Raw genomic sequence first — 17956 nt, 5'->3', positions numbered from 1 at the left:
CTTGAAGCATGTGCGTAGGTTCTGGAACTAGGGGTGCTGCCGCACCCCCCTGGCGTGAAGTGGTTTCCATCATATCCAGGGTTTACAGTTTTGTTCAATGGCTTTCAGCACACCCACTATAAAAATTGTTCAGGCACGACAGAGCGTGTATCGGTGTGTGTTGTGTTCCCCCCCCTGTGCCTAACCTGGAGGGAATATAAAGAATTCTTAAACCTTTAACATCTTTTTCTAAAAAACACCTTTGAATTTTACCTTTAAGAACAGATGGGTGATCAGACTGTCAAGGGGCTGCAGCTACTTTCCTTGGTCCTGGAGACAGACAGCATAACCCTGGTACAAAGATCAATGATTAGCCTGAGGTACTAGCTTTTGTTTCTAGTTCTTTCATTTAAGACCGGAGTGGAGCCGAGCACTGTACAGAAAATGCAAAATGCTCTTCGACTTCATTGTAACTTGGTTGCTTCTGTCAAACTATAAAACGATCATTCCCTTTAATTCACCTTCTGACTCCTACCTATAGGTCTGATTCTTCTCTCACTCACGCTGGTGTAACTCAGTTGACTTCATTTGAGTTACTTATGACTTGGCCTGGTGTAAATCAGATTAAAACCATGCCTGCATAAAACAGTGGACACTAAGGTTAAAAAAAAAAAGCCCAGCAAATACAGTCACACTTCATGTCATGTTGTCTCTGTAGTATAAATATCTGCTTATGCAGTATAAGCTTTCTGCAATCTCAGCAATCATCTTTGCTACTGTCTCTGCAGAGATCAGCAACAGCTGTGTCTTCAGTTTCATTAGCCGCATAATGTAGGCTTTAGCATGCTGTGTAAACCTGATGTTCAGTTACTAATTATGGGACCGATCCTGCAAGATGCTGAGTGCTTTGGCCCCAATCCTGAAACACATTGTGCTTGACTCAGAGGTCTGAATGATGTTTTTTTGGAATTCACAGGATGTGATCATTTAAACAACTGCAGTCATAAGGTGAAATACTCCTCTCAGAGCCATAAAATAGATCTCAGCTCTACTCTTCTAACATGGCTGGACTCCTGTGGTTGTCAGTGGGACTTTTGGAGAGGAGATTAGAGGAGACAATATCTTTCATGCTGATCTGGGGAAATAATTTTCCCTATGCAGCCAACTTTGCCTTGTCCGCACTGTTATATTTCTGTGGCGAGCTTTGTGAGTGAAACCTTCGCCTCTTTGAAGAAGCTCCCAGTCTTCTCTAATAACATAGTAATATAGTGCTAACACTGGATTGACATTTGCTTCTGAATGGGAAATCGGCATGGTGTACGCTGAGCCGTGCACTGTGCATTATTTCTGTAGAAATGTTTGTTCAAAGGTACAAGGCTCCAAGTTGTGACTGCACTCCCAGTCAAACTGCTCCACTCAGTCTCATTAATAGTATAGCCACAGGATTCATTCTGTGCCCGTCTAGCCTTCCCTGCCTTTAGTCTTATTGGAAACCTGGGAGGTGCAGCTCATCCCTCAGCATAGAGGGGGAAGCAGCAGCCAATCCGCTGCCATCCTCCGGTGGGGCCCCCGAGAGATCCTCATGGTTTGCAGAGATGGGCAAACAAGGGGCTGAGCCCAGGTGCTGCTGCGCCGGGCAGCCCGTCCCCATCCCAAGAGGGAATAGTGCAGCCCCCATAATGTTGGGAAGGGGACACACGAAAACTGCCCCCTGAGGGTTGTCCATGGGTAGTGGGAACGAGACAACCTGGGAGGTGGAGGGGAGAGGGACAGGCGATGCTTTGGGGACAGGATCAGGGGCAGGGACAGGATCTGGAATGGGGCAGGGACTGGAGTGGGATTGGGAACTGGGACTGGGGCTGGGGCAGGAGAGGGGACAGGATCAGGGGCAGGGGCTGGATTGGGAGCAGGGACAGAAATGGATACATGGTCCCCAGCAGCTGAGCTGCTGAGGTGCAGCTCCTCTCGACCAGGATTCAGGGCCAAGGGGACAGGGGCAGGAGGGGGGCCTTCGCCGACGCTGGGCACGGGAGTCACGAGAAGCGTGTCACTCGCAGCCATGCCGTCCGGCATGATGGAGTCGTCAGGGGGGCCCCCCTCCGGAGAGGAGGCTCACCGCTCCATCCGGGTGGCAGAGAAGCGCCCGCAGGCTCAGGGCCCGGCCGCTCAGCATCAGCTGTCGCCCCGAGGGGCTCAGCAGCCTCATGTGGGGTGGTATCCATGGCCGGGCTGATAGGTAGGGCCAGGGGCGCCCCAAGGACAAGAGCGGGGGCTACAGCATGGGGTGAGGGACAGGGAGGAGGAGGGGGTGGCGGGGCTAAACTGCCGCCTAGATCGAGGCCCATTGGCCGGGGGTCATCCTCCCCCGGGTAACCGGGGTCAGACCCAGGGCCTCGATCTCCTCAAATATGGATGTAAAATCAGTCCCTGCAGCCCCAGAGTCCTCCCCGCCAGCAACTGGGACAACAGCTGCCCTGGCATCGGCAGCAGTGGGGGGCACAGATGGCACAGGGGCCGGAGGAACTCCTGCAGGGACTCGACAAGGGGGCAGGATCGCTTCCGTCCACTGCTATGGCTTCCACAGCCGGCGTCTCCTGCTGGGTGTCGTCCGGGGGCACGGCGGAAGATTTAGCAGCCTCAGGCCCCCGCAGCATCTTTCAGGGGGCCTCCTCTCCCTCCTTGTCGGAGGGGAGGGATTGAGCCTGTGATTTGCAGGTGCCACACTTCCCCTGGATGAGCACCCAGCCCTCCGAAGTGGAGGTGGAGGTGGAGGTGGAGAGCTGGTCAGCAGGGGCAGGGCCCGGGGTCAAGGGCGATGGTTTCGGGGCTCGGGGCAGCAAGGGCAGGACAGCGGGGGGAAGGGAAACCTCCCGTTCGACCGGACCCTCTCCCTCGGCTGGCAGGAGTCTCACCGCCCTCTCCTCTGCAGGCCCCACCGAACTGCAACCGATGGAGGCAAGGCCAATCCGCTCGGACGTCCCTGCAACCCGAGCGGGGGCTACAGCAGGAGGAGGAGGAGGAGGGGCAGCAGCAGCAGCAGCCAGGCCACCAGGGTCGGCGACAATGACAAGGCTAGTGCCCTCCTGGGCCTTGGGGGTCCTGGATGCCCCTTCATGCTGGGCCGGGGACAGTCCCTCCAGACGTGCCCCGTCACCCGGCAGAGGAAACACCGGGCCTCCCACATCGTATAATGGACCCGGTAGTGGGCTCCCTGGTAGGGTACCAGGAAGGACCCCTCGAGCGCCACTCCATCACGTGCAGCCGGTGGTAGCTGGATCTGGACCTGCCAGCGGAAGGACAGGACATGACGGAGGGCGGGGTCCTTACAGCCCAGCGGGAGAGGGCTGATGACGGAAATGGGCTTCCCCAGGGTGGAGAGGGCAGGTAACAGGGCAACGTTAGGAAGGAAGGGCGGGACGGAGGTTAACACCACCCGTACGCCCAGGTCCTCCAGGGGTTCCAAAGGAACAAACACGCCCCCCACTGCCAGGCCCTTCTCTACCACCTCCTGCGCAGAGGCCTCTGACGCCAGGAAGAATACAACCTTCCGGTACATTTTGGAGGCTGCCACAACGTGGGGTGGGTCTATGCCGGTTATGCGATATGTATGTATCTTTTCATCCTTGCAAACGATATCTGTAACCCCCCATAACCCAAGCCTGACCCCAGATGTACAGTACCTTCCCTCTCAACCTGTGTATATTTCATTTTAAACATTTACTTTAATAAAATTTTTAAGTCTGTTCCTGGAAGCGCCTGCACCATTCCACTGAGGTGAACTCTCCCTGGGGTAACTGACATGTCCTGAGAACAATAGTGTCTTTCAATGCAGTCACTGATGTGTGTCAAGTCTCACAAGCCTCCTGGCCCAGGTTGATAAATCTTAGTTGATGCTTAAGCAAAACACCATCATTTATCCATATTGCTGATCCGGAAGAGAAAATGTGCATTTGGATCCTAGTCTGAACCCATTAAGGGAGGAGCAGGTCAAGGACTGAGGCCATTGTGTCAGGCAGTGTGGCTGAGATGGCAAAGGGGGACTTGTAATGGGCCATAGAAGATTAGAAGCAGCAAAGAATCCTGTGGCACCTTATAGACTAACAGATGTTTTGCAGCATGAGCTCACTTCTTCGGATGCAAGCAGTGGAAATTTCCAGGGCAGGTGTGTGTATATATAAGCAAGCAAGAAGCAAGCTAGAGATAACGAGGTTAGATCAATCAGGAGGATGGGGCCCTGGTTCTGTAATTGGCAAGCCATTCACAGTCTTTTTTTAGTGGTCTGTAATTGGCAAGTCATTCACACAGTCTTTGTTCCTAAACTGATGGTGTTAAATTTGCAGATGAACTGGAGCTCAGCAGTTTCTCTTGGAGTCTGGTCCTAAAGTTTTTGCTGTAGGGATGGCCACCTTAAAATGCTATTGTGGTGGCCAGGGGGGTGAGTGTTCTCTCCTAGGTTTTTTTATATTGTTCATTCTAATGTCTGATTTGTGTCCATTTATCCTTTTTTCTGAGACTGTCCAGTTTGGCCGATGTACATAGCAGAGGGGCATTGCTGGCATATGATGGCATATATTACATTGGGGTGGGTGGTGTGTGAAATGAACCGTGGATGGTGTGGCTGTCTGGGGTAGGTCCTGTGGTGGCTGTGTGATGTGATATGTGAGTTGGGGCAGGAGGTTTGCATTTGTTGGGTTGGTTCCTGAGCTAGAGTTACTTACTATGGTGTGTCCAGTTGCTGGTGAGAATATGCTTCAGGTTGGCAGGTTGTCTGTGGGCGAGGACTGGCCCCACCAAGGCCCAGAAAAAGTGTGATCATTGTTGTCAGGATGGGTTGTAGATCCCTGATGATGCGTTGGGAGGGGGCTGAGGACTGTATGGTGTGATGGTGGAGTGGGAGGTTTCTTTCTTTTTCTTTTTTTTTTTTTTAGGGGGGAGGCTTACACACATCTGGCTGTTCTGATCTGTTATTTCCTCTCCTTCTGGGTACTGTAGTCTTGAGAATGCTTGGTGGAGATTTTCTAAGTGTTTGTCTCTGTCTGCGGGGTTAGAGAGATACTGTTTGTACCTCAGTGCTTTGGCTAGGACAATGGATCTTGTGGTGTGTCGGGAGGAGGAGGCTGGGCATGGGGGGGGGGCAGCAGTAGGGTTTTTAGGTTTTGGGGTGGGTGTTGTGCTGACCACACACCACCACTTACGGGGGTGGTGAGGTGTGACTCTGAGAGAGAGGGGAGGAGGAGGGTGATGGGAGGGGAGGGTGGATGGTGGATGGGTGGAATTTTTTTTTCCTCCTCCCATCCTCCATGGGGGATGATGAAGATGTCATCAATGTAGCGTAGGTAGAGAAGGGCGTGAGTGGAGGAGAGGAGGAAGCGCGTTCCAGGTCGCGGCCATAAAATATTGGCATATTGTGGGGCCATGCGGGTGCCCATATAGCGGTGCCTGATGATGAGATATATATTGTCATTAAATTTGAAATAGTTGTGTGTGAGGATAAAGGCACAGAGCTCAGCAACCAGTTGTGCTGTGGCATCATCAGGGATACTGTTCCTGACAGCTTGTATTCCATCAGTGTGTGGGATGTTTGTGTAGAGAGCTCTACATATCCATGGGCTAGGATGGGGTGTTTCTGGAAAGGTCCAATGCATTGTTGTTTTCTCAATCAATCAGTGGTGTCACGGAGAGAGAAGAGAAGCCCTGAGGCAGGGGGCAGGGGTGGTGGAGAACTTTTCAGACTTTCTCTGAGGTATAATGCTATAGTGGTGCAGCCCTCACTCTAATACCTCAGTTCCGTGGTCGCTTGTGTGTCTTCATACAGTTTGGATTTAGCTGGCAGTTTTTCCATATGATGCTATCTGTTTGACTGGTGTCATTGCATCTCTCTTCATAAAATGAGGGCTAATCTCAGTTTATGAAGTTTACGCAGCCAGGGACTTGAGGACTACTCTTGGGGTTTCATAAACCACACCATCTCCCACTCTCAGGCTGGAGGCACAGGAGCATTATAGGGTAAACAGGGTTTCATAAAACAGGGGCTTGTAAAATCAGTTTGCCTGGCTAGTGAATTTCACTGTACATCAAAGAGGCTAAACGGGTAGCCCTCGAGACTGTTTATTCACAGCCCAGGTACTGCACAGGCAGTGTCAGTGGTGGTGTCCCTACACTGCCCCTGCCACTGTGCATCAAGGCCACCATGGAGGCACCACCTCTGGGAGTGAGAGGATAGCTCAGGTTCCAGGCCGGTTTGGTCCTTGGCCCTTTGCAGAGACTGTTAACAGTGGTGCCTAGATCGTAAATGAAGAATGATCAGGGAGCAGGTCTGTGTCTAGTGGTGTCCCCCGGGGAGCAGTTCTGGGCCCTACACTATTTAGCATTTTTAACACAGATCTGGAAGAAACCGTAAAATCATCACTGATCAATGGTGCTGATGACAAAGCAGTTGGGGAAGTGGTAAATAATGAAGAGAACTGACACAGGTTACTGATACAGAGTGATCTGGATCATTTGATACACTGGGTGCAAGCAAACAATACCTATTTTAATGTGGCTAAATATAAATGTAGCCACCAGGGAACAAAGAATATAGGCCACACTTACAGAATGGGGGACTCTATCCTGGGAAGCAGTGACTGAAAGAGATTTGGGAGCTGTGGTGGATAATCAGCTGAATATGAGCTCCCTGCACAACACCATGGCCAAAAGGACTAAACGCAATCCTTGGTACACAAACAGGGGAGTATCAGCTAGGAATAGAGCGATTATTTTGCAGCACTGGTGTGACTACTGCTGATGCACTGGGTCCAGTTCTGGTGTCCACAATTCAAGAAGGATGTTGATTAATTGGCGATGGTTCAGATAAGAGCTCTGAGAACGGTGAAAGGATTAGAAAGCATGCTTTATGGAGTGCGCCTCCAGGAGCTCAATCTATTTAGATTAACAAAGAAAAGGCTAACGGGTGACTTGATCACAGTTTATATGTAACTAAATGGGGAATAAAACTTTGATAATGGGTGCTCCAGTTTAGCAGAGGAAGGTGTAAAATGATCCAAAGGCTGGAAATTGACACTAGACAAATTCAGACAGGAAATAAGGTGTGAATTTTTATAATTAATCGTTGGAATGATTTACCAAGGGTTGTGGTGGATTCTCCATCACGGGCAATTTTTAAATCAAGACTGGATGTTTTGCTAAAAGATCTGCTTTGGGAATTTTGGGGCAGGAGTTCTCTGGCCTCTGTTACACAGCAGGTCAGGCTAGATGATCACAGTAGTCCCTTCTGGCCTTGGAATTCAAAGACCCCTATGTTTTCCGATATAGACACCTGTCCTGGATAGAATGCACTGAGACAGCAATGTAGGAATAGCCAGACTGGATCAGAGCGATGGTCCCTCTAGTCCAGTATCCTGTCTCTGGCAGGGGCCAATACCAGATGCTTCAGAACTCCTCAATAGCAGATGTGGGATAATCTGCCCCCCCACCACATTAGGTGTTGTTATTGCCGCAAAGGGTCCGAGGTACTCTGCAAGAACGAGACCGACTCCACACTGAGAGTAATTGGCTTTAATGAAGGTAAAGTGACACATCTGCACTGCGGACCCCCCCGCGCGCTGTCACTGAGAGACGGACCCAGCGCCCTGCTCGCGCCTGGGTGAAGGAAGAAGAAAAAACACAAAGCATGCTCATTTTATACAAAACAGCAGCATATCAGCTCATACATAATGCAATAGAAACTCTCACCCCTCCGGCTGCCCCCCTGGCCAGCAGCCAGCTTGCAGCAGTCCCAGCCGGTTGCGGCAGGTTAAAGCTAGCATGCTGTGTCCTACAATAACCGGAGGCTGAGAAAGCGGAACTGCCTAAGCTAAGCCGTAACAGAATCTTCCGTGGTTCCCTAGCCTCCTACAGGTGTCATTAACTCTCTCTCTGCATTATATTTACTGTGTGTGTGTGTGTGTGTGTGTGTGTGTGTGTGTGTGTGTGTATATATATATATATATATATATATATATATATATAGGGCCAGCTCCAGGGGTTTTGCCGCCCCAAGCAGCCAAAAAAAAAAAAAAAGCCGTGATTGCGATCTGCGGCAATTCAGCGGGAGGTCCTTTGCTCTGAGCGGGAGTGAGGGACCCTCCGCCGAATAGCTGGATGTGCTGCCCCTCTCTGGGCAAGATGGATGTGCTGCTTGGTAAGCTGGTGCCTGGAGCCGGCCCTGTATATATATATATAAATTTATAATTTTTGGTAAACTGATAATAAGCAGACTAATTAAGGAAGGGATACTGTTCATGGGGAGAAATCTACTTAAAAAAAGCAATATTCTTCCACTTCTTGGCATATAGTGTCTCTAACCGCTGCCCTTTCCTCTCCACTCCTGCATCAAAGCCTTTATCAGGTCTTGGTCCTCTCTTGACTATATTATATATACGTTCTCCCATTACCTCATCCCCTCCCTTCTCCACTGCCCTTTCTCCCACAATCACTGTCCTTAATCATGGCTTCTCTGTGATTCCCTGCACTGGATTCCCATCCACTTCTGCATCAGGTTTCAGCTCCTTCCCATTCCCACCATCAAGGCTCTGGCCTACATCCCCAGCCTTATCGCTTACCTCAGATCACGTTCTTCACTCCACCAACACCTCCCATATGACCAGTACTCTTGTCTCCTCCCATTCTTGTTCTTCTGCCTCTTTGCACTAAGCCCCCATGCTCAGCATGCTCTCCCTATGCTTCTCTGGTGACAAGCTCTGACCCTTCTGATTTTCAAACTCTTCTCCAGAATGTACTTCTCCCGCAAATCCTGCGAAGAGGTGCACACAGGAAGCCTTTTGCAGGTGGTCACAGCAAACTCTATTTGTCTTACTAAAGCCACAAAGAGTGTGGTGTGCAGGATAGCCTACTGGATGGGGCCCTGCACTGACACTTAGAAGATTTGGGTTGAGTTCCCACTTGTCGCCTTGGGCAAGGCGTTTCCTTCCTGATGTCTCCGTTTCCCTATCTGTGAAATGGGGATAATGAGACTGACCTCCTTTGTAATGTGCTTTGAGATCTAAAGACTGAAAATGCTATCTAAAAGCTGAGCGTTACATTTCTATTAACTAATTACATAGACAGAGCACTCCTGTAACAAAGCCAAGCAGTGGTAACCCTCTCTCCGCTAGAGTGTAATGATTTGTTAACTACAAGAGATGCTAACAACTGTGGCACACTTTTGCACCTCAGTTCCATGGTCGCTTGTGTGTCTTCATACAGTTTGGATTTAGCTGGCAGTCTTTCCATATGATGTCTGGTTTACTTCATTTACACATTGATTAAATTCATATTTTTGTCATTTTGGGGCTTCATATCATTTTTTTAATCTACTGCCCTTGATCAATTATTTTAGGTCCCAGTCATGTTCAGAGATGCAATGCTGTAGACCCTGGGAAGGCTGAAGGCTTTGCACCCATGTATCTGTTTGCAGTATTGGGGTTGCAGTTAATGTTTTTATAAAGAGGTTAATGTACAAAGAGGAGTTAATCCTGGACTAGCGTATCTGAAATGGAATGCATCATAATAAAGAAATATTTTACACTTGCCCAATCAATGTTTAACCTGTACTGTAAGCCTGGGAACCCATGTTGCACTTGCTGATGTGCCTCCATCATGATTAAAGCATGGGCCAGGACTGAAGTATCCAGTCTGTTTGGGCACATACCGTGCAGAGATGACCTCCATAGAAAATATATGGATCTTTCCAGGGCTGGAAGGAGACTTCTTCACATTCCACAAAATCCTACAAATCTTCTAGTCATATAAATGAAGGCTCTTCCAAGTTCCCATTACTCTTCCCAGTGAATCCCCTCCTAACTTTTTGCTGATATAAAGACTTGTAAAGTGGCTATCTAATTAGCTCCTTGTCAGGTAGCTCAGCCCTTTTCCCGGCTGGTTTGAAATAGTAATGGGAAGTATCTAATTCATTGTTATTCCAAGTGCTGGCAACTGCCCAGCCCACTGCAAATAGATTGGCACCCAATGTGTTCGGAGATACATTTCCAGAAATTGAGCTCATCTGCCATTTCAGTTCTAGCTTCCCAACTCTTTCTGAACTATATCCAAGTTCTTTACAGGAAAGTCTGAATAACAGCTGGTTGCAATTCTATTTTACAGTAACACCAACTATTTCACACTTAATATTCAAAATGTGGTGGGGAAATTTAACTGTGTGACTTCATTAAGTTAAACAGAAGACATGGCTAATTCACATCCATCCATCCTTCTTAATAGTTATCCCATTTGGCCAGATTTTTCAATGGTCTTCATGAAAATAATACACACAGAGTCCATGTGCATCCATTTATTTATTATTATTATTATTATTTTATTTATTATTAGAGCAAGTTGAAAAAAAATTCAGCAAAAATTTAAATATTGAAATTTTTTGTCTGAAAGCCACATTATTTTGGTTTTCAGGTATTCTGTTTTAGTTAATTTATTCCAAAAAAAGAATTTTCTGTCAAAAGAGTTTTGATAAAATTTCCAGTCAGCCCTAGTCCCAGTGGAAATTTAGCCCGTTATGGTGTAAAGTATCTCATTGTGTAGAACACTTTTGATGGTGGGGGAGGGATAATCCTTTGGGAAATTCCCTTTTTTCTCACTTTCTTCCCCCTCCCCGCCAAGGGCATGGCACACCCACTAGCTAGACCTTCTGGCTGGCTCATGGTGTGCTTTCTTGAGACAGCATCCCACAGACTTAATAGCGATACATGAAGGGTCACTTTGTTCTTGTCATTTTTGTCATCTCTTTAGATCTCACTTGTTCAGAGTTGAGAAAAACACTTGCCTAAACTTGCTAAACACTTGCCTAATTTTTTAACTTTGGAGTTTATAGATTCAACTGTTTTAATCAGACCTATTGCACCTAAATCCTAATCCAGTAGTTCCTGGTTTTTAATATACTGAAGTCAAGTTTCCTGGCTATTAGTTGACTGAATAAGAGTAAGTTCCATTTTCCCTGTTCCTCAAGACCAACTAGTTTAGGTTTAAGTAGGGGCCCTATCCTACAAACCCTTACTCACATCGATATTCCTTGTGCAAGGGCATTAAGGGCTGGTCTCTAAGGGACAGCCAGGAAAATTAATCCAAATGAACTAAAGGTGTGAATTTGAAGTGGATTAGTTAAATGACATTAAACACCTGTGTGAACATTGTCATTGAGAATTAAGGCCACTTTAATTCTGACTAACTGTCCACAGAGAGATATAATGAAGTTTAACTAATTAATTTTCCTGGATGTCCCTATGTAGACAAATCCTAAAGTGTGAACAGTCCCACTGGCTTCATGTGTGAAATATCAAAGTCAACAGGACAACTTGTGTGGGTAAGGTCCATTCATACGAGTAAAAGTTAGCAAGATTAGTCCCTAGAGGTACAATTTCCCTCGGGATAGATATACTATGTCTCTTAGTCTGTACTTAAAGAGCCAGATTCTCAGGATAGCTGTGTTGAACTCAGTAGAGCTACTTTTATTTACATCAGTTGGCATTTTGGACCACAGTCACTTTCCTAGCATTCAAGGACCACAGTATGAACCCTTTACTCATATTGCGATAGCATATGCTGCTAGGTATCATACGAGAGGCAGTGTTGCCTAGTGGATAGCACAGAGGGTTGAGACTGAGAAGACTTAAGTTCTGTTCCCAGCAGGTGACCTGGGCAGATCTCTGGGCCTCAGTTTCCCCATCTGTAAAATGGGAAGAGTGATACTGACTTTTCTTTGAGATCTGCTGACTAAAACACTATATAAGAACTAAGTGTTGTTGTTGTTACTATATTGTGACATGTGTGAGTATCTGCCCACCGACATAAGTAAGTGGTTCATACTATGGCCCTAACTCCATGTCATACCTGGATTTTCATATTAATTCATGTTTTTAAAATATTACATCTTTGGAAAAAACCCACCTTTTCAAATGCAATTATCATCAACTATCATTATTGCCAGTAACATAAAATCCCTTTTACAGATGCTTCTTTCAAAAGGTACAATTAGAACACAAAGTAATTTCACCTGAAATAAATGTATGATTTGTACTTAGTTAGTAACCTTCCCCATTTGTCTCTAAAAGAAAAAAAAACGGTGGGGAAATTCCTATGCTCTAGTTGTACTGTGCCTTTAAGGTTTGGGGGAATGATGTCACAGTGGGCTTTGGAGGCACTTTGAGACAGGCTATGTGAGAGGTTAGAGTCAGAGTTGTTGCAGTTTTAATACTGCTGAAACATGTGAAAGACACACACTCTTACTACAATCCCATTGGGACACCCGGTGGTGTTGGAGTCACTTTTCTACATAACGGAGTCAAAGAGACACATTCAAGCAGCCCTCAACAGCATATGCTGAAGAAATTGAATGTGAATTGCAAACTTGCAAGAAACTATTTGAATAGGAGTTGTCCAGCAGTTTTAAAACATGGGCAGTCTTCAATTAGAAGATTTTGTAGCTGGTTGGATAGGAGGTAAGTAACACTGGTGGGATATTTTGGGACAGTAACAACAGAGTTATATAAAAATAGGTAAGTGTATGTCCATTTTTAAAAATGAAGTCTATTGATGGATGCATTTATCAAGTTGTCTGCATTTATTCATGTTTGTGTTTGTATGTGTCATTTGTCACATTTGTACAGAGAGGATAGTTTCAATTAGGCAGTAATAGAACATTGCACAGTTTTATCTGTCTGTTCTAATATTACCAATATGCAACGAGATGTGGGATGTGAAATTATGGTGTCATCTTTACATTACACATTCCTGAGGTAAGTGCATGACCTGCAAGGCTGAACGTCTCTAGCTGAGAAATATGTAAAATGATATTGTAACCCAACACATAAGATTCTGGTTTTATAAAGGCATTCTAGGGTTTGCCTATTGAGTTCAGATCACTGTGCATACAGCTTCATATTTAAACAGCTGGGAATCCTCACCAGCCAATTAGATGGCTCCATTAATCCACACCCTTTTATGAAAGGCTCAGATCTGGTTCTGAGTGGATAGTCCTGATAAGGCTATAAGATTATTATCAGGACAACTGTCACTAGCAGACTAGAACTATTAATCAGGCAGTTTTCTGAAAGAATTGATTCTGGCCTTCTGTAAAATAGGTGCCATCTCAATTAGAAAGTGTAGGAAGAAGGTCCTGCCGATGTATCTTGCACTCTGGAGAGCTCCTTTTATCTAGAAAGATCTCAAAGTGCACCACTACAATGCAGCTCTCACTGGGTTGGAAGACAGCTGGCAGGTGAACAACACAACAGGTTAGAGAAGGAAATTTTGGCTAAGAGCAGGTGGCTACTGTTACAAAAAGTGCTACTGTCGTGGATTTTTAATGTCCACACAGAGCACATGAGACTTTTGTATTGGCACCTTACAAGGGTGTGAGACCACTAAATAGTGCAGGTCAGTGTCCTCATTTATTCAGGAAAAACTGGAATCCTTGCCAAATTACCAGGAGAAAGGGTGAGGCTTGATTTCCAAAACCTGAGGAGACTGGAGTGTCGGTCGTGATGTAGTTTGGCTAATTTGCCCGTGTCTATTACTGCAAAAGCACGCATAAATGGGGCAGGAAAACTGGGTGAGCAAATAGCCAGTTAGGGATAAAATTTGCCAGTTGCATGTGCAATTGTCATGCACGGTTGTACTAAATACTCACATAAATCAAGTACATGAATGCATGTGATCCTGAGCTAAGCTTCTGGAGCAGTTTTTAAATGATTCTTATTCTCTACCCCCACTTTGCATCTCTCCTCCCTCTTCTTGTTGTTCTCCCTTTGATGGGCCATAATGGAAATGTTTCTCATGGGCATTGCAGGGCCTCGGCTGACTTCCCACTGAGTAACGTGGTAATATTCCAATTATCAACAGAGCTGTCAATTAACTATGAAGCCATTTGTCAGGAGCCAGGGCTTGCAGCAGAGCTAGTCTCCAGGCAGCCTCATCAGTACAGCTGGCCTGCAGCAGGCTGCCTGATTGGCCAGCCACCACTGGCCATGCTAACTGATTGGCTGCTGGAGCTAGCAAGCCCGCTCTTACGCCAGCAGCAGCTGGTTGGCTGCTCAGTGCTCATGGCCACCACTGTGCCTGCGGCTGGGTTACCTTGTTCTTGCTACTCCTGCCTTCCATCCAGCCTGACTTGTCCTGCCCCCGATCTGGACCCCCTTTAGACTGTCTGCTACCCTGCTTGCTCCAGTTCCTGACCCTCAGCTTGACCCATGGCTTTGGCTTCTGACTACTGACTCTGGCTATCCAATTCCTAGCGTCCGGTTTGACCCATGCCTCTGGTTTCTGACTACGGCTTGATCCTCGGTGCTGGTCTCCAGTCCCTGCCCTCTGGTTTGATCCATGGCTCTGTCTCCTGACTACTGACTCGCCCCTCAGCTCCAGCATCTAGTGCTTGACCTTCAGCTTGACTCTTGGCTCCACCTTCCAACTACTGACTCCAGTTCTGACCCTAATTGTTGGTTCCTGACATCTGCTCTAGCCTGATGCCCACTCTGATCACTAAGCTAGACCGCCCTTGTCCCGGTCAGCTGACACCATTGAATGACAGAGATTTTCACATGCAGCCTCAAACACACGTGCACAAAACCTGGTTAAGAGAAAATAGGTTTTGAATGGGGAACAGTGCAGAGGTTGAGTATAAAAATCTGTCCTCCATGTTGCAGACAGTGCATGGGACAGCTACACAGCCCCTCCACATATGCTATTCCAGCCCGTGGTCTGCAGTATCCTCTGTAAATCATGCACTGTGCCTTTCATGTCAAGTGGTCTCACCACCTCTCTGGGTTGGTTTCGTGGATCAGGTGCAGAGATTAGCTCCATCTCGCAAAGGGAATGCCAATTCTCCCTGTGCATCTGCTCTGCAACTGACATCATTGCTTCAAGACATACCCTCAATTTGCATGGTTCTACTGATGAGTGAATTTTCACCAACTAGGTAATGAGCAGAATGATGGCGAGTGCTCTGATTCGCTGAGGGGAGCACATATGCAACAGGGCACGGACTTGGGTTTCATTGGGTAAATGTTACAAAAGTCTCTCCTTTTAGTTGACTCACCCAATTGTGTTTTGTCTAATGACCTTATTTTAATCCCCAGGAGCTGCAAGTGTAATTGTGGGGCATCCTCTGGACACAGTAAAGGTAAAATATTTTAAGCCGCACTTTCACTTACACAGAATTTGAGATTCATCCCTTTACAGGGGGGCAGCAAACAACCCACACACTAGCTTCCTGCCCAGGGATAAATTTAACCCCTGAGAAAAATACACCCACATTTAGTGATATTTCTCTTTGTGTTTTTTCTTTTTCTCACGTCTGATTTTAACACAGAGAAATGGTTGAAAGACCTTTCAAAAGAAAGATATGAAAATGTGATTATCAGATAAATTCTCTGGATGGGATCAAAACTGAAAGTGAAAACTGCCCATTATACAATGTTCCACAGACTGAAAAGGTCAGCACATACTTTATCAACCAATGCAATGGTTGAGTTTACAAAGGGCAAAAGGCAAACTGTATTTGTCTTTGCTGAAGAGGTATTTTTTTAAAGGTTTTCCTAAAGTTGGCAATACTGTAAGGACAAAGTACAAATATAGCTATCCTGCTGCTAGGAGCTGCAGTTATTCAATAGCCATTCCTATCATCCTTTTTCCTACAAGGGAAATCAGGTTGTTTTTTTCTAGATGGATTTACAGGTGTGGTGTTAGAAGATGTTTGTTAACAGGTTCTTATGCTGCAGTGCAGACAAGGCAGCATAGTCGTTATCACAGATAAAGTCGGTTGACTTGAACACACAACTATTGGGGCATGTTAGTATTTCATTCTAGTCATTGAAGCTTTAGAAGAACATACCACTCCCTCTCCTGCTCCACTGACAAAGTGTGTTATACATCCCTCTCTGTGGCTGGCCTACAGGGGATAGTCATATGCTACTGCTGCTAGCTAGTGAATTTACTCCTTCAACTCAAGTGGAAGAAGCCTGTTCTTTAGGCCAGGATTCCAACCCCGCTGATGACCCCCAATGGAGGTCATTATACTTGTATCCGAGTGCAAGGCCCAGTAGCCAGTAGAAATATCATGGCTCTGCAGCGGGGATGTCAGGCCACAAAGATTCTGAAGCACTTTCATCAAATGTTCCATGGTGGCTATCTCCACAACTGCATGGAGGAGTTGTGGATGGGCAGGGGAGGGTTGTGTCAAAAATCCAAAATGAACTGCATGGATCAGGCACTCAGGGAGGACCATAGTCACTGCTACAGCCCAATGAGCTGCAGAGTAGTCACTGAGATGCACCATTGGCTGAGAGAGGATTACATATCTTGTTGGGAAAGAACAGTGGCTCTGAGAACGCTGAGGGAAGTGTAGACCAAAGTGGCCTATGCAATACCCTTTCTACAGGTTGAAGCAGATTTTCCCACTCACGCATGCTGCTATGGGAATTTGAGCCAGGTTTTCTCTTTTGCAGGGAAGCTAATGCTGATATCACTAGTACCCTGGATCAATCACAGTGCTGTGTAATAAGAATCTAGCCCCTATGTATGGGCATGGCGGGAGGGGGGTGAGGGGAAGCGGGGGGGGGGTGAGGGGTAGGAGGGCTTCTTCCATCATCTTTCCAGCCCCTGCAAACCTGTGCAGGGAGCTGTGCAACATGTGGCTACATGATGGCACATTTTGTTATACTTTCCTGCTATTTTCAAAGCCAGCTAAGAGATTTGGTTGCCAAATTGCAATGAAAATGAACAGGAATAGGGCTTTGAGAATCTCAGTTTATAGTCCTTGTGCTCTTGCTCCAGGATAGCTGATCTTGTGTTTATTAAGAAGTTAGATACCATCAGACTGAGAATCATTGTAGCTTGAGGTACTTGGGTTTCTTCAGGGAAGCATGGTGCTGACTACTGAAATGTGTCACTGACTGCAGAAGCAGTGCCAGTGCACTAACTAATGACATTGGGAAGCCAATGTTCAGAGCCGAGTATGTAAAGCAGGAATTGTGTATTGGACATGTTGTCTATGAATTCCCCTGGAAATACTGTTTATTTACATTCCAGAGAAGTGTCTTTCTTTAAGTTTGGCAATATATGGCTTTGTTGTCATCACAGTGTGTGGGTGATAGAAGTTGACAATGTATGTTGTTAGGAGTGTTTGAGTTATGTTTGTTCAGGAACTGCCAAGTAACAAGCAATGCATTTTTCAGTGCTTATAAAGACAACTGTCAAGTTGACACCTCTGTTACATTTGGTTCTGGATGTCGTTTTGGAATACCAAGTAGGCAGTTTTGTTACTTTTCCAAATTAGAGGGGGAAGGAATCTAACCAATATTGAACTACGACGTGAGCATCTGAACAGTGTTTACCTATGAACATAGTGTCCAGTGGAATAAGGAATGAAGGTTTCCTCTTTCTGGGAGATGAAAAACATGAGTAAATACGTGCGTTATTTCATGTACATTAAGTTACCAGCATGGCAATTCTCAACAAACAAACCAAATACTTGATTCAGTAGTTCCTTTCCCTTCCCCATCCCCTAAAATCCAGGCAAGCTTTTTCCCTTGTATTATGAGGTCATGTCTATAAATGGTCTTAGCTTCATTCACCTTTCACTCCACATCTTTCATTTTACCCTTTATACGCCAGAACCTTCTTGACTAGTATTTAGGCGCTGTTGCTGTTCTCAGCTTTTGCATGTGAGTCGAGATTCTGGGTCTTCTCCAAGACAAAAGCAATTTCACTAATGAAACCAGAGAATAAACTAGAAAGCTGCTCCTATGCTCATGTCAGGGGAGGACTCCACATGCACCTTCAAATTTGCAATTATCCCCTTTTGGTCTGTTCACTTTGTTTATTCTAACCAATGGCTTCACATCTTTCTCCATGTTGACAGGAGCAGCTTGCATAAGCTATCTCCTTATGGTTGTCCAAAGTCAGGGTTCCAAACTAGAACCCAAAGAAAGGA

The 17956-nt window shown here is 46.3% G+C and overlaps 1 protein-coding gene and 1 long non-coding RNA gene across 6 annotated transcripts in view; one reads left to right on the top strand and one right to left on the bottom strand.

The window, feature by feature from the left end:
* Positions 1-17956, bottom strand: part of LOC120369987 — a 129172-nt gene that overhangs the window by 42615 nt on the left and 68601 nt on the right. The gene's annotated exons all lie outside the window — the stretch shown is intronic.
* The window catches only part of SLC25A48 (solute carrier family 25 member 48), a 32554-nt gene continuing 26783 nt past the window's right edge, over positions 12186-17956 (top strand). For 4 of the 5 annotated variants that reach the window (XM_039483924.1, XM_039483925.1, XM_039483926.1 and 1 more), the window contains exons 1-2: positions 12186-12467; positions 15102-15145. In XM_039483924.1, the coding sequence (XP_039339858.1) occupies positions 12422-12467; positions 15102-15145 (90 nt within the window). In that variant the 5' untranslated portion in view covers positions 12186-12421. The remainder of the gene's footprint in view (positions 12468-15101; positions 15146-17956) is intronic. The other variant, XM_039483927.1, reaches the window with a different exon arrangement.

Source organism: Mauremys reevesii, linkage group 8 (assembly GCF_016161935.1).
Source record: "Mauremys reevesii isolate NIE-2019 linkage group 8, ASM1616193v1, whole genome shotgun sequence".
Classification (NCBI taxonomy): domain Eukaryota; kingdom Metazoa; phylum Chordata; order Testudines; family Geoemydidae; genus Mauremys; species Mauremys reevesii.
The sequence above is the reverse complement of the archived record's forward strand: the minus strand, read 5'-3'. Positions and strand labels throughout refer to the sequence as shown.